This window comes from Schistocerca americana, chromosome 1 (assembly GCF_021461395.2).
Source record: "Schistocerca americana isolate TAMUIC-IGC-003095 chromosome 1, iqSchAmer2.1, whole genome shotgun sequence".
Lineage (NCBI taxonomy): Eukaryota > Metazoa > Arthropoda > Insecta > Orthoptera > Acrididae > Schistocerca > Schistocerca americana.
This window is the reverse complement of record NC_060119.1, coordinates 1,047,921,305-1,047,947,247: the sequence shown is the minus strand read 5'-3', so window position 1 is coordinate 1,047,947,247 and position 25,943 is coordinate 1,047,921,305. Positions and strand designations below refer to the sequence as shown.

Below are 25,943 nucleotides of genomic sequence, written 5' to 3'. Positions count from 1 at the left end.
TTTGACTATCACACGGTATGTGTGTACCCCAACAGAGGACAACAAAAATGGCTGCCGCTCGTTACCTTGAATTCTGTAGGCGGCGAGATGGAATCCAAATTGGCGTGACCACTCCGTCCAGCTTTCCAGTGCAGCATCAAAAGGTCCAAAAGTTGGTGCAACTGCATGTTGTGGCTGCATTAGTGGTGGAGCGGCGGCTGCCGCATCGTTTTGTATTGCACGTTGACCCTGGACGAGCTGTCCAAGGGCATCCAGTAAGGCCTGCGTCTGCTGATTCTGTAAGCGATAAAATTCGGACAGTACATCTGGAGATTGTGGCAAAGCCATTACACATGTAAATCAGGGCAATATCGATAAGAACGCGGAAAACCTCGTCACCAAAATGTTGTGGATTGGCCGGAGACCAACCCACTAAATTTAGAGGAAGCCGAAAGGCACGCGTTTTAGCTCACGCAGGCTGGTGTGAGGTCTGGAACAGGACAAGGAAATTAGAACTTAGAAAAACGGACGCAGATGGTGGAATACTTAACTTTAATCCATTAATGTTGAACGTAGCTCTTGTCTGTACATTATTTACAATATCAATAGTAACTGAACATGGCGCCTTGCTAGGTCGTAGCAAATTACGTAACTGAAGGCTATGCTAACTATCGTCTCGGCAAATGAGAGTGTATTTTGTCAGTGAACCATCGCTAGCAAAGTCGGCTGTACAACTGGGGCGAGTGCTAGGAAGTCTCTCTAGACCTGCCGTGTGGCGGCGCTCGGTCTGCAATCACTGATAGTGGCGACACGCGGGTCTGACGTATACTAACGGACCGCGGCCGATTTCGAGGCTACCACCTAGCAAGTGTGGTGTCTGGCGGTGACACCACATACTCCGTAGACACGCAGTTTGGTTAGAAGACGCTTGTGAGGATCGGTGTCGAAAGCCTTCTGGAAATCTAAAAATATGGAATCAATTTGACATCGCCTGTCAATAGCACTTATTACTTCATGAGTATAAAGAGCTAGTTGTGTTTCACAAGAACGATATTTTCTGAATCCGTGCTGACTGTGTGTCAATAAAACGTTTTTTCGAGCTACTTAATAATGTTCAAATACAGTATATGTTCCAAAACTCTACGGCAAATCGACGTTAGTGATATAGGCCTGTAATTCAGCGGATTACTCCTACTTCCCTTTTTGGGTATTTGTGTGACTTGACCAATTTTCCAGTCTTTAGGTACGGATCTTTCTGTGAGTGAGTGGTTGTATATAACTGCTAAATATGGAGCTATTTTATCAGCATACTGTGAGAGGAACCTGACTGGTATACAATCTGGAACGGAGGCCTTGCCTTTATTAAGTGATTTAAGCTGCTTTGTTACGCCGAGGATATCTACTTCTATGTTTCTCATCTTGGCAGTTGTTCTCGATTGGAACTCAGGAATTCACTCGAGCATGAGTGGGATATGATGGGATGAGAAGTGACTCGTCAACCAACAACTCTTACAAGCCTACATGAATAGGTGGACCAGGTGTGGAATAATGTATCCCAAGACAGCATTCGCCATTCCATACGATCGACTCGATCCCAGAGCCAGTGCCTGGATTGCCGCCAGTGGAGCCTACACTACGTACTAGTAAGGGTCTTTCAGTATGGGTCGACACTTGATGCCTCAGAGCCGCTCGTGCCACTGATCTGTAAATGTAATCATTTCATGTACTACATATGCATTGTTGCAACAGTAAATCATGAGTGAACTGCAAATCTCTAAATGGGTGTACTAATTTTTTCTGCCAGTATATTTGTGGGGAAGGGAGACAGCAACAAATGTACCCCTCCTCCAGAACCGATCCCTGGATCGGATCCAGGCCTGATGCCTAATAATTTTGTCGTTGATGGGGTGCTAAATGGAAATTATAACAGTTAATGGCTACCGGTTTAGGTGCTTCATGCACTAAATGAGCAAGTGCTGCAGTTTACACGTGATGCATTTCGCCGACTTAGCTGTCCTTCACTTTCCATTACAGTAAGTAGTCGCGTTGTCAAGGCTATAGGTGGGGACAGTTACCCACCATCCCTACTCCATTGTCGGCGGCGATTTGCACGTAAACAGTCGGGGGAGCGCATTAGCGGGCCTTCCTGCGTCACGCGCGTTTGACAGCCGCTTAACCCCATTTGGCGATCGGGCGCCACTAACTGCTATCCGGTTAGCGGTATCTGTAAACGCACTCCGCTGGCGCGCGACGCGCTAATTACTCTGCAGCCCTGCCAGGCTGGCGGCAAAATGCACCCGCTTTACAGGCTTTAATGTTGCCGACCAGCGACATCTCAGCTGCTTGGTTCACTTTATGTGACAGCGTCCCAAGTTTACCATTGAAACCACAGCGCTGGAGTGTACACTGCAGTAGTAAAAGTCTAGAGATGCACATACAGGGTGGTCCATTGATCGTGACCGGGCCAAATAACTCACGAAACAAGAGTCAAACGAAACTTGTCTGGCTTGAAGGGGGAAACCAGATGGCGCTATGGTTGGCCCTCTAGATGGCGCTGCCATAGGTCAAACGGATGTCAACTTCGTTTTTTTTTTTAAATAGCAACCCCCATTTTTATTATATATTCGTGTAGTACGTTAAGAAATATGAATGTTTTAATTGGACCACTTTTTTCGCTTTTTGATAGAGGGCGCTGTAATAGTCACAAACATATGGATCACAATTTTAGACAAACAGTTGGTAACAGGTAGGTTTTTAAAATTAAAATACAGAACGTAGGTACTTTTGAACATTTTATTTCGGTTGTTCCAATGTGATGCATGTAACTTTGTGAACTTATCATTTCTGAGAACGCATGCTGTTACAGCCTGATTAGCCGGCCGCGGTGGCGGTGCGGTTCTAGGCGCTCCAGCCCGGAGCCGCGCTGCTGCTACGGTCACAGGTTCGAATCCTGCCTCGGGCATGGATGTGTGTGATGTCCTTAGGTTAGTTAGGTTTAAGTAGTTCTAAGTTCTAGGGGACGTATGACCACAGCAGTTGAGTCCCATAGTGCTCAGAGCCATTTGAACCATTTGAACAGCCTGATTACTTGTAAACACCACATTAATGCAATAAATGCTCAAAATGATGTCCGTCAGCCTCAATGCATTTGGCAATATGTGTAACGACATTCCTCTCAACAGCGGGTAGTTCGCCTCTCGTAATGTTCTCACATGCATTGACAATGCGATGACGCATGTTGTCTGGCGTTGTCGGTGGATCACGATAGCAAATATCCTTCAACTTTCCCCACAGAAAGAAATCTGTGGACGTCAGATCCGGTGAACGTGCGGGCCATAGTATGGTGCTTCGACGAGCAATCAACCTGTCATGAAATATTCTATTCAATACCGCTTCAACCGCACGCGAGCTATGTGCCGGATACCCATCACGTTGGAAGTACATCGCCATTCTGCCATGCAGTGAAACATCTTGTAGTAACATCGGTAGAACATTACGTAGGAAATCAGCATACATTGCACCATCGATAAAATGGGCGCCAATTATCCTTCCTCCCATAGTCGCACCATACATTAACCCGCCAAGGCCGCTGATGTTCCACTTATCGCAGCCAACGTGGATTTGCCGTTGCCCAATAGTGCATATTATGCCGGTTTACGTTACCGCTGTTGGTGAATGACGCTTCGTCGCTAAATAGAACGCGTGCAAAACATCTGTCATCTCCCGTAATTTCTCTTGTGTCCAGTGGCGGAACTGTACACGCCGTTCAAAGTCGTCGCCATGCAATACCTGGTGCGTAAAAATACGGTAAAGGTGCAATCGATGTAGATGTAGCATTCTCAACACTGACCTTTTTGAGATTTCCGATTCTCGCGCAATTTGTCTGCTGCTGATGTGCAGATTAGCCGCGACAGCAGCTAAAACACCTACAATCGCACCAAGAAGTATTGGCACAGTTACATTTTAGTGGTTGTAGGTTAAACGAAACATATATATCAGAGCAGAACCCAGACACGTGCCAACTTACATTACATAGGTTACAAATATGTCCAAAACGCCTATCCGTAAAGTGACACACAGTGTTATGAAAATAAACAACACTCTTCTGCATCAAAAAAAGTATTGGCACACGCGTATGAATTGACAGTGTGTTCGTTTTCATCATTGATGCTCTCCTTCTAATAGCTAGTGTGCATCCCTTGAGCATTTATAACAGCACGTAAACGCCTAGGAATGCTTTGTATTAAATTCCGGGTGATATCAGGAGCACTTTCTCCAGGTCGTTTTTACCGGACGGACGCATTTTTCTGACTTGTGTGTCAAGATGAGCCCACAGGTTCTCAATGGGGTTCAAATCAGGACTCTGAGGTGGTGTTGGAACCCTTCTGTGGGCATTGTACAGCAACCACTCCCGGGTTTTCATGGCGGTATGTTTTGGTTCGCTGTCTTGCTGGTAATGAAACACCTCAGTAAGTCCCAATGTCTGTGCACTAGCGTGTAAATTACCTCATAACACGTCGATGTATCTCGTATGATCCATTGTACCGTGGATTACAACCAGATTTCCAGCGCCGGACACCGCCATACAGCCCCAGACCATGATACCGCCCCCACCGTGTTTCACTGTGGGATGCATGTGTTTGATGTCGAGGTGCGTATTCGGCTTGCGGCAAACTTTCTTTCTTGCGTCAAATCCGAACACATTGAACTTCGATTCGTCTCTAAATATCACCGTGTTCCAAAACTCCATCGGCTTGCTGATGTAGTTCATGGCAAACTGCAGGCGTTTCTGCCGGTTAACTTCCGATATGTGTGGCTTTTTCCTGGGAGAACGTTCATGCATGTCGGCCTCATTCAACACATTTCATATAGTTTGAACAGTAACCGTCTTATCGGACGTTGTCTGAACAACCTCAGCAATAGTTGCTGCACTTGTAGCAGGTTCCTTCCGAGCAGGTGCGATGATACGGCGACGCTCTCGGGTTGTAAGCACTTTTTGGACGTCCAGGACGACACTTATTCACTCTTGTTCCAGTCTCTTTATATTTATGAATGATGGCTCGTACTGTGGTGTAGCTAACAGACACCTCTGCTCCGATTTGTCGACAGCTTCTCCCTTGTGAACGGAGCAATACCACTCTCTCACGCAACGCTAATGAATGCTCCTTCTTCAGCTCCATGGTAACCACTATCGCGCAATACATCAACATACTAGCTACTGGCCGTCAACAACACGCAGTGTCCATTGCGTCAGCAGATGGCGTTCCGGTACCTGAAAACCCAGCAGTATACCGAGAAGCCACGCTCTGTGCCAATACTTTTTGTGTGCAGAGGAGATACATGTTTGCCCTTAACACCGCATTTCTTTGTTAATGGTAGGCACTGTGGGCAGAATTGTAATGTCTGGTATGTGAAGTAGCACGTACATGTGCTGTGTACCGGAAAGTGCGGCGTTTGTAACCAGCAACGATAAATACGCACGTGTGCCAATACTTTTTGGTGCGATTGTATTTGGGCATCGTCATTTGTTTCAGGCCGCAGTTGACGTTTCGCATGTGCCTGAACACTTCCTGTTTCCTTGAATAACGTAACTATCCGGCGAACGATCAGGACACTTGGATGATGTCGTCCAGGATACCGAGCAGCATACATAGCACACGCCCGTTGGGCATTTTGATCACAATAGCCATACTTCAACACGATACCGACCTTTTCCGCAATTGGTAAACGGTCCATTTTAACACGGGTAATGTATCACGAAGCAAATATCGCCCGTGCTGGCAGAATGTTACGTGATACCACGTACTTATAGTTTTGTGACTATTACAGCGCCATCTATCACAAAGCGAAAAAAGTGGTCCAACTAAAACATTCATATTTCTTTACGTACTACACGAATATGTAATAAAAAATGACAGCGCCATCTAGCGGGCCAACCATAGAACCATCTGGTTTCCCCCTTCAAGCTAGACGAGTTCCGTTCTTTGTAGTTTTTTCGTTTGATGCTTATTTCGTGAGACATTTAGCCCGGTCACTATCAATGGACCATCCTGTAAACAGAAGACGGTAGAATCGCGCACACAAGATACAAAAGTGCGGTGCATTGACGGCGCTCCAGTTTGTGTTGAGGTGCTTCATGTGAAAACGTTTCCGACATGATTGTGGCTCCACGACAGGAAATAATAGAGTTTGAACGCCGAATGGTAGTTGGAGGTAGACGCTTGGACATTTCTTTTCGTAAATTGTTAGGGAGTTCAATATTTGTAGATCTAAAGTGTCAAGAGTGTGCCGAAAATACCACGTTTCAGGCATTAGCTCTCACCACGGACAATGCAGTGGTCTACAAACTTCATTTAACGATCGAGAGCAGTAGCTTTTGTATAGAGTCGTCAGTGCTAAAAGCCAAGGAAGCTGCGTGAAATAATCACACAAATCGACATGGGACATACGGCGAACATATTTGTTAGGACAGTGTGGTGAAGTTTGGTGTTAATGGGCTATGGACGACCGATGCGAGTGCGTTACCTAACAATACGACATCACCTGCAACGCCCTCCTGGGCCTCTGACTATATCGACTGGTCCCTAGACGACTGTAAAACCATGGCCTGGTCAGATGAGTCCTGATTTCGATTGGTAAGACCTGATGGTACGGGGTCGAGTGTGGTGCAGACCCCATGGAACCATGGAACCAACATGCTAACAAGGAACTGTGCAAGCTGGTGGTGGCTTCATAATGGTGTGGGCTGTATTTACATGGAATGGTCTGGGTCCTATGGTTCAACTGAATCGACCATTGATTGGCACTGGTTATGTTCAAGTACTTGGAGTCCATTTACAGCCAATCACGGACTTGTTCCCAAATAACGATGGAACTTTTTTTAAGACAATGTGCCATGTCACTGGGTCACAGCTCTTTTTGATTAGTTTGAAGAACATTCTGGACAATTAGAGTAAGTGATTTGGCCACCCAGATCGCCCTGCATGAATCCCATCGAACGTTTATGGGAGATAATCGAGAGGTCAGTTCATATTCAAAATCCTGCTCCTGGCTAGAGAGGCAGCATGGCTCAATATTTCTGCACCGGACTTCCAACGAGTTGTTGAGTCCTTGCCATTTCGAGTTTCTGCATTACGTTGGACAAATGGAGGTCCGACAGCCGGCCGGAGTGGCCGAGCGGTTCTAGGCGCTACAGTCTGGAACCGCGCGACCGCTACGGTCGCAGGTTCGAATCCTGCCTCGGGCATGGATGTGTGTAATGTCCTTAGGTTAGTTAGGTTTAAGTAGTTCTAAGTTCTAGAGGACTGATGACCTCAGAAGTTAAGTCCCATAGTGCTCAGAGCCATTTGAACCATTTTTGATGTCCGACACGATATTAGCTGCTAGCGCATTACTTTTGACACCTCAGTGTTAAGACCTGACTGGTGTTAAGGTATTTAAAACATTACGTTAACGGTTAAGATTTCTGCACAAAATGTTAGTCACCCACTTGAAAGGGCGCTCGTAAGATGTGACAGTGTGCTGTGATGACACTTAGTGCACTCAATTTAATGATTAAACCACGTAAATAGTTAAGCATAATTATTAAGAAAAGTAATTAGGTAGAGAATATGTTAACTGGAGCAGCGTTTTATTGCACTAAGAATGGCGAAAACAGCAAAACAATTGGAAGACATATTGGGGAGATATTTGCGTTTTAATGCAGCGAGCCTATCAGAATTTATTCAGCGGTGAATGGAGCATTCGTGGGCATGCACGGCCGACCGTCTGGTGAAGTTGGCACTCGACTTTCGAGAAACTTGCATTTTTTGAGAGTTCTTGATAGATATGCCATAGTTCTACAGTTTTTTGTAAAAAATTTGAATAGATCTGCAGAATTTCGGGGGGAAAACACTAGTAATGAGAAAAATTTTAATCTGGTACGAAAAAATGAATTGCCAAATTCGCGAAAAAAATTATAATCACAGTTCTGAATATCCCCGCAAGAGCTCTACAGAAAACCCTAATGACATTTTTTGTCCAGATAATAGTTTATGAGATAACTGCGATGATGAGGGACCCATTTTCACAGTCGTATGAAGCTGGCAAAAAAATTTCGAAAAGTATACATTTTTTCAGAGATCTTGGTAAATATGTTATAGTTCTAGAGTTCTCTGTAAAAAAAAATTAATAGTTCTGTAGAATTTTGCGAAAAAAATTATGATCCGAATTTTGAACAGATGAATAGCTGCGAAATTGGCAACCGATTTTGGATTTTTTTTTAGAGTTCTTGGTGGATATGCTATAGCTCTCGACTTCTGTGTACCGGTTTTAAATAGTTCTGCAGAGTTTCGTGAAGAAAACACTCGTAAACGGGAAAAGTTTAATGTTGTAAAATATTATTTGCCAATTTGCGAAAATAAAACTGTGATCACAATTCTGGATAGCTCCCTAAGAGTTCGACAGAAAACCTTCGCGACATTTTTTGTGCAGGTAATAGTTTACGAGATAATTGCAACAATAAGAGACCCATTTTCAGTACAGAAAATATATGAAATCGCACTAGAGTTCTGATGACAGTTCCGATCACAGTTAGTTCTGTGTAGTACCCCCAAGAGCTTTATCGAAAACCTTAATGTAATTTCTTGTGAAGATAATTGTTTATAAATGCAGTAATGTGGGATCCACTTGACGAATACATAGCTTTTGGATCGGAAGCTTAGCTGAGCTGCCCTAGTTGTGATCGGTGCGTGTAGTACAAGTCGGCATACAGCGTCTCGATTGTCGTTAGGTATCAGACTGCTGACAACCTTGGCAATCTAGGTAGCTGCCATTCCTTCGTCTACTTATTGCTTGTATTACAGCTTTAATTTAATTTGATATTCTTTGCTACAATTATGTTTTCAGTTTGAAGATAGCTGTCTCTATAACGTTCCGTCACGAATTCCTCTTACTTCAGTGTTTGATATGTACGGGGATTTTCCAACATTAACAGATGAATACAAGGCTTTTCATCCATAAAGTATATTAAAGGCAAAACAACGCCACGGATAAAAGGATCCTGTCCTGTAACAGGTGTTGTTTAAATACATTAATGAAATCATTTAAAAAAGTTAATTAAATCTACAAACATACATACAGTTCAGGTTATGAAGCGTCTGCTGGGACTCCTAGTGAGCAGAGAGAACAGACAACTCCCGAGTTCCAAGCTCTCAGTGCTCCATCTCGCTCCGAGCTACCTCTGGTGAAATGGCGAGGAGGGGGTGGGGGAAGGGTGGGGGCAAAGGCGCTCTCTCTCTCTCTCTCTCTCTCCCTCTCTATCTATATATGTATCTATTTCTGTCGCTGTCTCTTTCTCTCACTCTTCGCATCCAAAAATCTTGCCCAGAATAATCTTCACCAAACGATACCCTCTGGCACCTGTAGCAGCGTAAATTGGGTCCACGACAGCACTCGAGCCTCTCATCGAAGAGCTGATTTCCGACTAATGATGAATGGTGCTCCAATAACGATATGTATTTTGAACTGAGTAAATTAATTGATTAAAATGCATGAGTCTAAGCGAACAAAATCGTACCCCTATCCTGTTTTCCAACCCTGACACTGAACGTATGAAGACACAAAAGGTCATTCAGTTGGATAACGCATTGGAACTCCTGTGTGAAAAAATAACACGTGTCTTGATATGTTGGAAAATCCCAGCAAGTATCGAACACTGAAGTAACAGAAATTCGTGAAAGCACATTACACAGCCAGCTATCTTCAAATCCGATACGCAATTGTAGCAAAGAATATCAAGTTAAATTTAAGTTGTGTTCGGAACTGTCATCAGAATTCTAGTGCGATTTCGTATATTTTCTGTAGTGAAAATGAGTCGCTCATTATTGCAATTATCTCGTAAACTATTACCTGCACAAAAAATGTCGTGAAGGTTTTCTGTAGAACTCTTCGGGAGCTATTCAGAATTGTGATCACTATGTTATTTTTGCAAACTGTCAAATAATATTTTACAACATTAAATGTTTCTCGATTGAGAGTTTTTTTTTCGCGAAATTCGGCATGACTAATCAAATTCAGTGTAGAGAACTCTAGAACTGTAGCACATCCACCAAGAACTCTGAAAAAATGATGTATTTCTCGAAAGTCGGATGCCAACTTCACAGCTAGTCAGCTATTCAGAAATGTGATGATAATTTTTTTTGTGAAGTTCTACAGAATTATTAAATTTTTTTTACAGGGAACTCTAAACAATAGCATATCTATAGAAAACTCTGAAAAAATGTATATTTCTCGACAATTGTCGGCTTCACAGCTATTCTGTTAGTCAGAATTGTGATCATAATTTTTTTTCGAGAAACTCTACACAATTGTTAAAAATTTTGACAGTGGAATCTAGAACTACAGCATATCTACCTAGAAGTCTGAGAAAAATGTATATTTCTCGAAAATCGGATGCCAGCTGCGAAAATGGGACCCTCACTATCGCAATTATCTCATAATCTATTATTTGCATAAAAGAATGTGAAACCTCCCCTTAGAATAATTTACGAATGATTGTGCTGATAAACCCCTTACGTTATTTGATTTTCAAACAGCTGAGCAAAACTGAACGTACTCAGACATTTCTCACTTTACTTATTCTGATCATCACTAAACTGACACACAATATTTTTAGCGCAACGCAGTCTGACTTTCAATAATCCCTACAAAAGAATGGCCCTGACTAACAATAACCTATACCTTTCATGAATCACTTACCTCACAAAAATCTTCTTTACTCGAACTACTGCACTACAGCGAGCGCCACTACTGCCAGCTAAATAAACAAATGAAAGATTTTGATAGAGAGCAAACAATGTATTTACCTTAATAGATTTCAAAAGTCATAATATACGTATCAGTTCATGATATCCAGTATTACAAATTTACTGTCTCTGATGGACACGCGTCCAGATCATCCGCTCTCAAAACTGTGCCATCTCTCTCCCCACATCCTCCACTGCTGGCGGCTCACCTCCAACTGCGCAACGCTACGCGCTGTTCACATCCAACTGCCCAACACTACAATAGCGAATATTAAAACAATGCAAACCAGCCACAGACTGCACACAGCACAGCCAGTGATTTTCATACAGAGCACTACGTGGCGTTACCAATATAAAAACCTAAACAGCCTACTTACAAATGTAATTAGTGATCTCTGTAGAACTCTTGGGGAACTATTTGGAAATGTGATTTTTTTCAAATTTGGGAATTACTTTTTTGTACAAGATCAAAATTTTCCCGATTACTAGTATAATTTTCAGCAGAACTATTCAAATGTTGTACAGAGAACTGTAGAACTATGGAAAACCTATTAAGAACTCTGAAAAACACTTATATTTCTCTATCTATGTATGTACGGGTATGTATCAAACTGAGGACCTAGAAAAGCCCCAGCTCTCAGTGGTTCACAACCCCACAACAGGCCACAGCAGTAAACCCACACCACCGGCGCCCCACACGGAACGCAGGGTTATTGTGCGGTTTGGCCCCCAGTGGACTCCTCCCCCCCCCCTCCCCCCGTGAACGTCTCATACCACACGAGTGTAACCCCAAATGCGTGGTAGAATAATTATGATGTACACGTACGTGGAAACGGTGTTTGCGCAGCAATCGCCGACTCAGTGTTACTGAGGCGGAATAAGGGGAACCATCCCGCATTCGCCGAGGTAGATGGAAAACCACCTTAAAAACTTTCCACAGGCTGGCCGGTACGCCGGACCTCGACACAAATCCGCCGGGCGGATTCGTGCCGGGTACCGGCACGTATTCCCGCTAGGGAAGCAGCGCGTTTTTTTTTAGGATTACCACTTTTTTATTTTTTATTTTTTTATTTTTTTGCGACTATACGTGTTTTTTTATTTATAAATAAAGAAAGAAAATTACCTCTTCCACTTCAGGCGTTGGCCCCTATCACCCATACTACCCCAGAAACCTATCTAGCCTAAAAACAAAAACAAAGCTAGTGCCACCGCCACTTTCATCCTAAAGCTAACTAGGACGGCCGTTGGCCACCACTTCAGGTTCCGCCCACGAACAAAAATTAAATATGCCTCTGAACATTTTATTAAAAAATAAAAGGAGAAAGGAAAGGGTATAAAACTTTATTATATTTTATTTGTTGCTCATTTTGTTCTTCTTTTGTTCTTGTGCATTTATTTGGATTCGAAAGCAGGTCTCCCGCTCACCAATGTGCTAACAGTCATAGTTAATCAAGCCTGGAAAACTAAAACAGAATGGAGACACCATCGAAGAGAGTAAACATAAATAACATGAGAATAAAGCTACCACTTCGTAGTTAGGCTTCCCAGCGACTGCGCCCACTGATAAAGATTGTTCAATATATGATCGTTTGCAGTTCGTTCTGACCTCATCTGCCACTGCCTGGAACATTCCAGCTACACGGCGGGCTGTGAAAGTTTGCGAAGCATTGTCGATATCTGGTATGCCCGGAAATAGCATGATGTCTTTCTTGTAAATAGAGCCAGAAGTCAAGGAAATTCTTGTGTCCGTCACGACAGAGGTAATGGACCGCATGTCCACGTATCCAGGTGACGGGGTTGGTTCGAGTTTTGGGGTAAAATGTCTCATCTGGAAACAATAACGTGCGTGCAGATATATGCTCCGTCCTAACTCGCAAAAGATAAGCCAGCATCTGCAGCACTAGGTGCCAAACCGGTTCCGCCTCTCCACAGCTGAGGCGGTGCTCGTCAGAATCTACTGTATTACAACCCACACAATTGGGAGATTCTGCCATGTGGATATTGTAGAGACGTTCTTGCGTCACCAGCTTCCCATTAACGACTACGTACCATTGGGAAACAACATCGGAATCAAGCATGGCATCGTGTACAGTCTTCCACACCACGCGCCACCGTACGTCAGGATATTTTAGTTCGACCACATTTAGGGGGCGGCGTTGCAGCATGTCATGATATAGGCGTCGAGTTGTGGCCATTTGTGGTGTCGTGAGCGCTACACTGCAATAACTTTGTTCTAAATAGAAACGTCCTATACAAAAGAGGGGCGCTGGGATGTCCTGTAGTGGCACCGGCGCTCTTAGTGAAGCAGGTCGCAGCGCCGTCAGAAGCAGACTCGTGAGGCTCGTAGGACAACGGCGCAGCAGACATAAATGTGAGCTAACATAGAGGGCAATGGCACTATCATGGACGTTAACTAGGCCGAGACCACCTTTTTCCTTGGGGAGGGTAAGAGATACGTATCTGATCTTCAGTAACATACCAGCGGTGACGAAGTATCCCAGCGCTGCCATAATGCTACGAGCCAAGGGTTTCGGAATGGATAGCGTTTGGGCGACATGCGGTATGCGGGACGCAAGGTATACATTGGCATAATACGCCCGCTGAACGATGTTGAGTGATCGCAAGCGCTGATTTGCAATTCCGGCCCTAATTTGGTTACGAAGGCGTCGATAATTGAGCGTCGTCGCGCGTCGCATGTCGTTCATGAAACCTAAGCCCAAGCAGCGGACAGTATCACTGAAGCGTAAGGGGGCAATGTGTTCCTGCGGTAGCCCAATCCCGATGCTCAAGGCGACAGACTTCTCAACGTTGATTTGGCTAACAGAAGCTGTACCGTAGGTTACAATCCAGTCCAAAGCCGCGGCCATATCGTCAGCTCCACGTATGACGATCATCAAAACATCCGCATATGCGGCGCAGCGATAGATGGAGCCGCCGAACTGTATCCCAGTGAGCCTGTCTCGGAGACCACACAACAAACGTTCTAAGGCCAATGCAAAAAAAATGTTGATAATGGACATCCCTGTCATACTGATCGGCTGATCGGCATGGGTGCCGTCAGTCTTCCATTAACAAGAACTCGAGAAGTAGCCACATGCAGAAGTCGTGTCAACACTGTGATAAAGGGGTCGGGGTATTCCATGCGCCGTAGAACGGCCGTGAGGAAAGTGTGGCCCACACGGTCAAAAGCCTGGCTAAAGTCAATAGGCGCCAGGGCTGCCGGCAAACGTCTCACCCGTGCAAGGGAGATGAGATCTCTGTAACAACATATCGCAGTTCTGATGTTGTTGGGTCCCCCCAAGGACGTCTGATCGCTGGATAGGACGTGCAATAGTGTGCCGCGAATACGTTCTGATAGCAGCCTCGAAAAGATCTTGAAGTCGCTGTTCAATAACGTTAAGGGGCGATAATCGCGGACATGATTCCATCCCTTCGGCTTATGGATGGGGACAATCAGTCCTTCCAAGAACGGTGCAGGCAACGGTATACCCGGGGACATCAATTCCTGACAAATTTCAACCCAACACGGTACCAACAGTTGTTTAAATGCTCGATAGAACTCTAATGGTAATCCATCGATTCCTGGTGATTTATGGGGAGCACCTTTACCAATGGCGTCGAGCACTTCCTCTTCTGTCACTTCTCCCAGTCAAGTCGGTACCATGTCTGGTGGAACTGTACCGTGGACATGTGCTGAAACGGTGTCTACCGTCGCCATATCAGGGAACACTGCTGAATAAAGTTGAGCGTAATGCCCATAAAAGGCTTTTGCTATATCTGCTTGTTCTGCCACGTGTCGTCCGTCGTCCGTTATCATGTCGGTTACCAGCGACCTACGGCGCCTCCTGCTCTCTAGGAGCACGTGGTACATAGATGGCCTTTCTGATTGTATCATGTCTGGAGCACGCGACCGTATAACAGCGCCCTGTAAATGATGGCGTGCTAAGGAGACGAGCTGCGCTTTCGCTCGATTGACTATGATCTGCCTGTCAGGTGAGGGCTCCATAGCAAGACATTCCCGTGGGACGGTGTAATAAAAGTTTTCCGTGCTCCTCCTCCATGCCGCCGCTTCCCGGCCGTAAGCCATGAAGGTGCGCCTAAGAGCAGGCTTCGCACATTCAATCCACCAACTGCGGGTCGATCGGTAACGACCACGGCGCTGTAAGGACGCGTTCCACGACTCTTCGATAGCACCTTTACATGCCGGCTCGTCCAGATGGGCGACGTTCAGTTTCCAGGGGGGCCTACTGCGCCACACACGCGCAGGTTGGAGGGCAATGGTGCAAATATAGGCTGTGTGGTCGGTGAATGCAGTGGGCCAGAGCTCTGCTCCTCTCGTCGCCGTCGAAAGGGTGCTTGTGACGTAAATCCTGTCTAACCGACTTGATGAATGACTTGTATAATGGGTGTAACCAGGAGCTGGGCCATGGATGTGGCGCCACGTGTCGATCAGGTGGAGGTCACGCACTAGCATTTCCAATTCCGCACACTGGACGTGATGTGGCTGCTGATCAGACGGAGATAATGTACAGTTAAAATCTCCTCCGATCACCATATCGTCTATGCGGCCCATAAATAGACGCGTAATATCTTCCGAAAAAAAGCGGGCCCGATCTCTCCGTCTCCTGATCCTGAAGGGGCATATACATTGATGAGTCGTACACTGTTGACAGTTACTGCCATGGCTCTTGCACCGGTAAGAACAGTACATCTACAGCCGCCAAGCCGTCCCGTAGCAGGACAGCCACACCACAATCGGTAGAAGAGGCGTGGGAGATGTGGGCGGTATATCCGTAGAAGTCAGGGGAACTAGCGACACATACTTCCTGTAAGAGGGCCACGTCGATGTCCGCCGCATCAAGCATGCGTTGTAGCATTGTTAGTTTGTGTGGTGCCCTTATCGCGTTGATATTGATTGTGGCAAGGCGAAAGGTGTGCTGCCTAGCCTCTTCACCTAGGGTAGACGCCATGGCAACCAAAGCTAACCGCAAGAGATGCCGGACCCACCAAACCCGTTACAAATTATGAGTCTTTCAAGCTAAGAGTGGCATCCCCAATGTCACCTCCTCCCCTGTCACCCGTGCCCTCTCTAGGAAGTTCCTCAACATCGTCCGACAACAGTGGGCGCAACACGATGCTGTGTAGCTGATCGGCACCTAAGTCTCTCTCACGTACGTCGTCTTTGGTAGAGGTAGATGGAGCGCCATCCATCGACGCGACCTGCTGCATCTGTGGTGCAAGAAGTAACTGGACACTCGTAGTATGGGCAAGTGAACCCTCTACACCACTTAGGTCCTCAGTAGGCGCAGCATCCATGCCGTCTGATGAGATGTCACCTTCTTGACCGGCCGTGTGTAGGAGGCAATCGTCAGAAGGGGTCCGCTGACGTCTCTTGCGTCGTCGAGGCGAACGTTGCTTTCGAACGTGGACATCCGTATCCGAATGTGGGAGGCAATCCAGCGTCGTTTCACCTTCCGCTAGGAAAGCCGCGGTCGGGACAATGTTCGTGTCCACGTCCATCGCGTTCTGAATGTTATGTTGCGTCTGGATTCCGTGGGACTGCTGCTGTTGTTGCTGTGGAGGGGGCGACATATGGGTTGGCATCGGGGGCCCTTCCTCTTCCTCCCTTGGTTCTTCTGACGTCGATGGATGTGTCTGATCGACCGTTTGGTCCTCATCTATGGTGCGCATCGTCCTCTGAGCGTACGTGAGGGGCAGGATTGTCGTCCCCGTCGTGGAAACGGAGTCTCCCACTGGTATCTGCGTAATTCTACGTTGTAAGCAGCTCGATCGAACATGGCCTTCCTGCCCACATCCGGAACAGGTACGCGGTTGACCGTCGTACATGATGATTGCACGCCAGCCACCGATGTTCAAATAGGAGGGCACATGTTTCTTGAGCTCAAGTTTAATTTGGCGAACACCATTGTAGACTTTATAAGTCGAGAAAGTTTGCCACTTTTCTGCAACATGGCTGATAACATTGCCATATGGTCGGAAGGCGTCCTTGACAACTTCCTCTGGGACCTCGAAGGGGAGCTCAAAAACCCTTACAGTCCTTAGGCCCATGCCTACATGATCCACCGTCACTGCACCGATATGCCCGTCAGAATGTTTGAATCTGAGTGAGTTCGAGTATTTAGACACCACTGTCGCGCAGACCTCTGCACTGGTCATTTTAACATAAACCACGCTCGCCGTTATAGAAAAATGTATTCCGACGACAGTCACCGGATCTAAACGTATATCGTCGCGTATGAACTGTTCTATTTCATTGGCTCGAGGACGCGCGTGATCTGGTTGGAAAGTAATTTTGATCGTGTCGTGGCGCCATGTGTGTGCCATAGTCGCACTGAACTTGGAACAAATACAACTCGCGCCACGAGAAGGTAAACACAAGCGAGCGCTCACGGTCGCGCACGGCGGGGCGCAGAGGATGTCCTCGCCCCACCGCAGCCGAAAGCAAACTGGCTAGCTGGGCGGGCTATGTTTCTCTCAGTCGGGTGCCAGCTTCACATGACTACGGCTGATAGACCCCAAATATTGTCAGTCAGCATGGCGGGCTAAGCCAGCGGGGTCTGGAAAGCGGAACAGCAGTTGAAGGGATTCTGAAAAAGAACCCGAAGTAAAAGTTAAGACGCAGTAAGCAGGGGCGCGCGCACACTCTTGGTTCCGCAGACCCAGCTCAAGGGAATCATAATCCACCCCTATAATTGCGGTGGGTAATAGAGAATTCACAGTACTTATAACAGGTCAGTATAATTACAAGCAGAGTTCATATTTGGTAAATTGTGGTGTCTGACGTCGCTGCCGCCAAGAATCAGGAGCAGTGTGATGACGCGCCATTGTTAAAAGAGACGCAGCTCAGACCTGGCAGATGTGTGCCATCACTCCTGATATGAAGGCAGGTTGCGTGCGGCGTACTGGCAAGCTGTTAACTTCTCAAGTATTGAGATATTGTCGCCCCTGATGACTTCTCCGTTGCAATTCGTAGTTTAGAGGAATTTATCAGCTTCGAGAATATCTAAATTAATTATTTCCGGCTTTCCGAGCTATCCTCGAGCGCTGTGATAAACCATGTGTGGCAAAGAGCATTAACTGAATGTCTGCAACATAGATTAACTATGTTGTGGCACTTATAAACCCAAAATCTTACATGACTGAAGTTTCATGTGTGGCATCGCCACCTGGTGACTGAGCAAACTCTGTGAATACTGACAAGCGTTATGGCTGATTTTGTTTCGATGTAATTACGAATGTACAACCACTTATTGTGACGTCATTGGACCTCCACAGTATTGGTAACTTTTACCGCCGGCCGGTGTGACCAGCGCGGTTCTAGGCGCTTCAGTCCGGAACCGCGCTGCCGCTACGGTCGCAGGTTCGAAACCTGCCTCTGGCATGGTTGTGTGTGATGTCCTTAGGTTAGTTAGGTTTAAGTAGCTCTAAGTTCTAGGGGACTGATGACCTCAGATGTTAAGTCCCAGAGTGCTCAGAGCCATTTGAACCATTTAACTTTTACCATAATTAGTTGGTTGGTTCAAATGGCTCTGAGCACTATGGGACTTAACATCTGAGGTCATCAGTCACCTAGAACATAGAACTACTTAAACCTAACTAACCTAAGGACATCACACACATCCATGCCCGAGGCAGGGTTCGAACCTGCGATCGTGGCGGCCGCGCGGTTCCAGACTGCAGCGCCTAGAACCGCTCGGCCACTACGGCCGGCCCAGAATTAGTTCCTCTTTAATTTTAGATGTAGTAAAATTCCCAAGTATGGTTGTGTTGAAAACTTAATGAGACAGGATTCACAGATTGGAGCACAGTGTACTGATAACTAAGCTGGAGCTAAGTTTGGCAGGGCGAAGAAGTGTGGCTGGCCCTCAGCGGCTCAATACTGGCAGGTGGGTCAGTATCAATAGAGGGACAACGCACCTCTGCAAACTGCTGCTTACTGTAACAGTGCGCTACGTCCAACAGTAACTTTGCGATTAGGGTTTGACGCTCAAAGTTCTCTCATAGTCAGCCGATGTAAAATTTATGTTTGTTACTAACAGAGTTGTTAAATGCAGTTTCAGAATTACACTGACCACGAGAGGATATTAGACATGTTTCAACGTGGTCACTTTTGTGAACTGTAGTTGGAGTACAACTGCTACTAGGAGGCCATGTGACTCACCAGCGCTGATGTAGAGCCGTGATAGAATGAAAGAAATGAGCTATCGTGTTGGGATGTGCCCATGACCGCTCCGTGAATGAAGTTGCCTGATCTGTTGGCGTAGCAATGTGGTCTGTACAGCCTACAGGAAACAGTGTGCTATTCACAGCTATATAAAATTGCGGAGGAGCAATGGCTGTAATGCCGGCCGCGGTGGTCTAGCGGTTCTAGGCGCTCAGTCCGGAACCGCGCGACTGCTACGGTCGCAGGTTCGAATCCTGCCTCGGGCATGGATGTGTGTGATGTCCTTAGGTTAGTTAGGTTTAAGTAGTTCTAAGTTCTAGGGGACTGATGACCACAGATGTTAAGTCCCATAGTGCTCAGAGCCATTTGAACCATTTGGCTATAAAAAGAACCTAAACGACGAGATGAATGGACCATTAAATTATGTTTCAAACGTTAACAGGTCCATCTCGACCCATTTCTGAGAGGACATTGCAAAAGGAACTGCATGCAGCGGCCATTTGGAAACGTGTGCCTCAGAAAAGGCCACAGCTGACATGTGCACGTGCAGCTGAACGACATCAGTGGACGAAACAACACAGAAACTGGACAGCAGCTGACTGCAGGCGTGTAGTGTGATCCAGCGAGTCACCGAATGTTTAAGGCCGGTAACGCACTAGGCAGCCAGGCTGCGGGAGCCAATTAATTGCAGGCCGCGCACTAGGTGTGCAGACATTTGCCAGGCCGGACATTTGCCACATTTTTGCCTGCTCCGAAGGGTTGGGTCCCTTGTCTCCCCCTCCTCCTCCTCCTCCTCCTCCTCCTCCTCCTCATCGCTTACTGAGCCTTTCCGCTGGTTTACTTAACACAGAACCAGAATACGTTTGGATTTTCCGCCACATTTCTAGAGAGAGTTTAGTTGTGGAAACTATTAAATGCATCTCGCATTGAAATCCGCACTAAATTTCGAGCCTCAGTAAAACTTCGCCGATCTTGGAGATTTTCCGTTCGTCTAAATTATACTTGCCTTCTTCGGTGCTCCTGTAGCATCTTTCTGTCTTGTTTGGTGTACCTTGGGGGATCAGTTCCGTCTCTTATTAATAATTTATTTCGTATGAATCTCTCGAGTGTTGCTGATACTATTTCTTTGAACTTAAGCCACATATGGTCTTCACTTAGAATTGGAGGATTGGAGACTGTCTATATAGAAAGACGCCATCCGAATTTTTAGTTGCTCTTATAAACAGATATATTTCTCGTTTAGTTTTGGTGAATTTCTTTGTTACGGAATTGAGCCTCGCTGCGACTGTGTGTTCACTAATCCCTGTATCCGTCGTGATGCTGAGGATTATTTGTGGGTAAGAGGTCAAGTGTGTTTTCGTAATCATTTACAATTTGAATGGCCTCGTGAACTAATTGTTCAAAAAATTTTTAAAAAAGCATTTAGAACAATTACGGAAGTTGTTTTCTATCTACAATACGGTCTGAAAACATACACTCCTGGAAATTGAAATAAGAACACCGTGAATTCATTGTCCCAGGAAGGGGAAACTTTATTGACACATTCCTGGGGTCAGATACATCACATGATCACACTGACAGAACCACAGGCACATAGACACAGGCAACAGAGCATGCACAATGTCGGCACTAGTACAGTGTATATCCATCTTTCGCAGCAATGCAGGCTGCTATTCTCCCATGGAGACGATCGTAGAGATGCTGGATGTAGTCCTGTGGAACGGCTTGCCATGCCATTTCCACCTGGCGCCTCAGTTGGACCAGCGTTCGTGCTGGACGTGCAGACCGCGTGAGACGACGCTTCATCCAGTCCCAAACATGCTCAATGGGGGACAGATCCGGAGATCTTGCTGGCCAGGGTAGTTGACTTACACCTTCTAGAGCACGTTGGGTGGCACGGGATACATGCGGACGTGCAATGTCCTGTTGGAACAGCAAGTTCCCTTGCCGGTCTAGGAATGGTAGAACGATGGGTTCGATGACGGTTTGGATGTACCGTGCACTATTCAGTGTCCCCTCGACGATCACCAGTGGTGTACGGCCAGTGTAGGAGATCGCTCCCCACACCATGATGCCGGGTGTTGGCCCTGTGTGCCTCGGTCGTATGCAGTCCTGATTGTGGTGCTCACCTGCACGGCGCCAAACACACATACGACCATCATTGGCACCAAGGCAGAAGCGACTCTCATCGCTGAAGACGACACGTCTCCATTCGTCCCTCCATTCACGCCTGTCGCGACACTACTGGAGGCGGGCTGCACGATGTTGGGGCGTGAGCGGAAGACGGCCTAACGGTGTGCGGGACCGTAGCCCAGCTTCATGGAGGCGGTTGCGAATGGTCCTCGCCGATACCCCAGGAGCAACAGTGTCCCTAATTTGCTGGGAAGTGGCGGTGCGGTCCCCTACGGCACTGCGTAGGATCCTACGGTCTTGGCGTGCATCCGTGCGTCGCTGCGGTCCGGTCCCAGGTCGACGGGCACGTGCACCTTCCGCCGACCACTGGCGACAACATCGATGTACTAAGGAGACCTCACGCCCCACGTGTTGAGCAATTCGGCGGTACGTCCACCCGGCCTCCCGCATGCCCACTATACGCCCTCGCTCAAAGTCCGTCAACTGCACATACGGTTCACGTCCACGCTGTCGCGGCATGCTACCAGTGTTAAAGACTGCGATGGAGCTCCGTATGCCACGGCAAACTGGCTGACACTGACGGCGGCGGTGCACAAATGCTGCGCAGCTAGCGCCATTCGACGGCCAACACCGCGGTTCCTGGTGTGTCCGCTGTGCCGTGCGTGTGATCATTGCTTGTACAGCCCTCTCGCAGTGTCCGGAGCAAGTATGGTGGGTCTGACACACCGGTGTCAATGTGTTCTTTTTTCCATTTCCAGGAGTGTATTTTTGTCAACATACGGAAGGTAGATTGAAGTTACTGCCAACTATAATTGTATGAGTAGGGTACATATTTGTGATGAGACTCAAGTTTTCTTTGAACTGTTCAGTAACTGTTTCATCTGAGACCGGGGGTCGGTAAAAGGAGCCAGTTATTAATTTATTCAGGTTGTCGAATATAACCTCTGCCCATACTAAATCACAGGAACTATCTGCTTCAATGCCGCTTGTGAGCTGGAACAAATATTACATTATTTTTCCTTACGTGGTGCTTCTTGTTTCTGTTGTAGTGCACATCATTACAATTACGGCTTTTCCCTCCAAAACCTAGGATGCTTTCTCTGTGACCCTGTCAATACCAGAGCTAATCAATGTAGAACAAAAACGTACGTTACAAGCATAGCATTCTATATTACTTCATTTCCTTATTTCTAACATTTTAAAACTGTACGTCGACTTTAGATGACATGTCAGTCATAGATGTTCCTATCTCTATTTAATGAACGTATTTTCAGTCATGTTTTGAACATTGTCCCGCTACACTTTATTAACTAATGTTTTGCCGCAAGGGATATCGCAGTTTAGAGAGTAAATTAATATGGAATATGCCGTTCTTCTTTTCAAACATTCACATCCCCGTTTCTTCTTTCGTTATTGTCCTTTGAGCATGCAGTTGTAGTAATTAAAGTAGGCACAAATGCAGTGATCAAAAAGAAATGATTAGCGTACATTCGCATTCTCTTTACATCGTTCCTTTCTTGTTGCTCCCACGGCGATGAACTGTCTCTTTCGCAATGAGTAAGGGTGAAAGGAAGCTACCGTACAGACAGGGGGATCTATATTTATTCTTGGCAGAGCTAATTACATACTGACATAATCGTCGGTATTGCTTTCGTTTCCCAAAAGTTATAAATATTTCGATGTCGGAAAAGAAGCTCTGTATTTGGCCAAGATGTCGAAGAAGACGGCCCTTTACCTACTGGTTGTATGGAGTAAGATGTGGAGACGGCGGTTTGAAAGAGGACAGAAGAAGTACGAGGAAGGGCGTCTCTTACCTGAGGGATCGCTACTCAAGCTATCTGGCGAAGGGGCAAGTGTGGCAAATGTCCGGCATTCGCGCACTAGGCAGCCAGGATTTTGTGGTCGCGGCAGCCAGCGGAACAGCTAGGCGGCTGCGTGCTGCCAGTGGCGAGCTGCGGGTCCCGCAAAGAGCGTGTGTCGCTGCCTCAGTCTCCGCGCACTTGTCCGAGCAGCCACACCTTGTCTGCACCTCGAGCCAAAAGTCGCGATGGCTTTCGACACCGAGAAATTTATTCGAGAAATTGAAAGACGAAGAGCAATCTGGGACTATCTTGTGAGAAGTACAGTGACCTTGAAGTGAAGAGAAGAAGATGGGAGGAAATCACAAATATAATGTGTGAGGAGAATATGACGGAAAATGGAAAGAATGATTTCGGTAAGTCATTTATTATTTATTACATAATAAAAATGGTTATAGGTACAATAATCAAGAAGAGGGTATCATTGTACTCTTGACGATAATACACAGTAATTCACATAAAATCAGTAATAGTCACATCCACAATTCAATTAACACATATAATTATTACCCCAATGCAATTCTGTTTTGCCATTCCAGCGGATTTCCATTTGTAAAATAATCCGCAAATAAATCTCTGTATGCTCATGCTGATGAACGGCACCCTGCTGTTGTAGGACCTGTGGAAATTTCCAGTTCTGGAGGGACGTACAGTTTGTCTTCAAATTTGTAGTCATCTCTTTCTTGCACATAATTACGTAAAACACAGCATGGTTTTATTATGGCAATTGCAAATTCTTCCCGAACATCCATAGGGCGCTACAGTCTGGAACCGCGTGACCGTGACGGTCGCAGGTTCGAATCCTGCCTCGGGCTCGGTGTGTGTGATGTCATTAGGTTAGTTAGGTTTAAGTAGTTCTAAGTTCTAGGGGACTGATGACCTCAGAAGTTAAGTCCCATATTCTCAGAGCCATTTGAACCATTTGAACCATCCATAGGGGGATGAAAAATTCTCCATTTATTTGCTAGAATGCCAAACGTGCATTCGATAAATCGCCTAGCCCGAGACAGTCGGTAGTTAAAGATTCTTTTTTTGTCTGTTAAACTCTTTCCTCCATAAGGACGCATTAAATTTTCAGACATACCAAACGCCTCATCTCCGCCAATGACGTATGGCATCGGTATTCCATTGTTTGATATTGAGCTTTTCTCTGGTATTTGTAAATATTCATTTAGGAATGTTTCATACAGAACTGATTTCTTAAAAATAGATGAGTCTCTACATTTTCCATATGCTCCAACATTAATGTAAGTGAATTTATAATCTTCATCACATAAAGCAAGCAAAACGATCAAAAAAATTTTGTAATTATAGTAAAGTGAACCTGAATGACGGGGTTTTATTACTCTGCTATGTTTCCTGTCGATGGCACCGATGCAGTTGGGAAAGTTTGCATGTCTGTTAAATCCATTTGCTATTTCAATCCATATTTCCCCATTTAATTCTGGAAACGCAGTCGGTCTCATTTTGTCCCAAATCACCAAGCAAGTTTCATATATGACTTCTCAGATCCGATCCGAAAACTGTGACTCACTGTTGCCATAGTACATCCTGTAGCCAGATATCTGAAACGAAATTATACATTGATATGAAAAAATGAAACCCACGTACTTCTGCCAGGAATTTTATTACATTATTATAATAGATGAGTCATATTAACATCCCTAATTTCATTCCATCGGTGCCGCTAATAGAGACTTTTTTTTGTAGGCAAATCTCTGCAGAAGAAGTGGAAGAATATTAGGACAAGTTTCAGCAGGGAATTAAAACGCATAGCAGGTGCCAAAAGTGGATCGGCAGCTTTGCGTAAAAGCCCTTACGTGTTTTTCGAGCTATTACAGTTTCTTAAGGAAACTGTTGTAGACAATACAACTCAAGGTAGCCTGGATGAAACTGACGTTGCTGAAAGTAACTATGGGGGATGTGGCGTACAAAGTCCTTCACTTCTTCCCAGAAAGAAGCAGAAAAGTAACGACGACAGATTGATAGATGTACTACAACGTACTATCGCACTGAGGGAGGAGCGTGAAAGGAACCAAGAATCTGGTTCTGATATACTATTTCTGCTTTCATTACTAGAAGATATGAAAAAGATTCCGGAACAACTCAAGCTTACTACCAAAATGGAGGTCATAAAAAGAGCACAAATGCTTCCACTGCGGACTCTTCACCAAGGCTATTCTGATTATGACGCTGTGGTCGCAGGTTCGAATCCTGCCTCGGGCATGGCTGTTTGTGATGTCATTAGGTTAGTTAGGTTTAAGTAGTTCTAAGTTCTAGGCGACTGATGACCTCAGAAGTTAAGTCCCATAGTGCTCAGAGCCAATTGAACCATTTTTTTCTGATTATGAGTCAGAAACAACAGCGGCTGGAGCATACAGCCATAGGTATGAACCAGAAGGCTCGAGTAGACAGCAGTTTCAGCATGGATGCGTACTACAGCCAAATGATGGTCGAGCAGACTTCGCCGTGATTATTCTACGCCTATTACATACAGACAGGACACTGCCGCCGAATACGATGAGCTGTCACCGCCCTCTGACTCAGCTGTGTCAGCTCAGAATTCTGAAATACTTGATCTGTTCCAGTCATCAGTACTGCAACAACTTTAATATTAATGTTCTTTCCAAATGTTGTTATAATTTAGCATATAAAATTAAAATAATAATGTCAAATCATCATACGTGTTGTATTATTTTCAAACTATCACTTCTGTTTTCTGACTTCTTCCGTTTCCAGTTCCCTCAAATTCGTAAAATTAGAATCGAAGGGCCAGGGGAGAAACCTATGATAATTCAATAATTTTTCACACAAATTTGGCGTTTTACTGCTTTGATGATGATGATGAGCGTTTGGCGTCATAGGCCGGGAGGCCCCTCGCGGGGCAGGTCCGGCCGCCATATCGCAGGTCGTATTACATTCGGCGCCGCATTGGGCGACCTGCACGCCGGATGGGGATGAAATGATGATGAACACAACACAACACCCAGTCCCTGAGCGGAG

The 25,943-nt window shown here is 45.8% G+C and overlaps 1 protein-coding gene across 1 annotated transcript; it reads left to right on the top strand.

The window, feature by feature from the left end:
- The first annotated feature begins 23,128 nt into the window (after positions 1 to 23,128).
- LOC124596198 lies at positions 23,129 to 25,413 on the top strand. The gene is given in 4 exon segments (XM_047135247.1): positions 23,129 to 23,192; positions 23,195 to 23,296; positions 24,651 to 25,138; positions 25,297 to 25,413. Coding segments are annotated over 4 exon segments (771 nt in total).
- Positions 25,414 to 25,943: the final 530 nt, after the last annotated feature.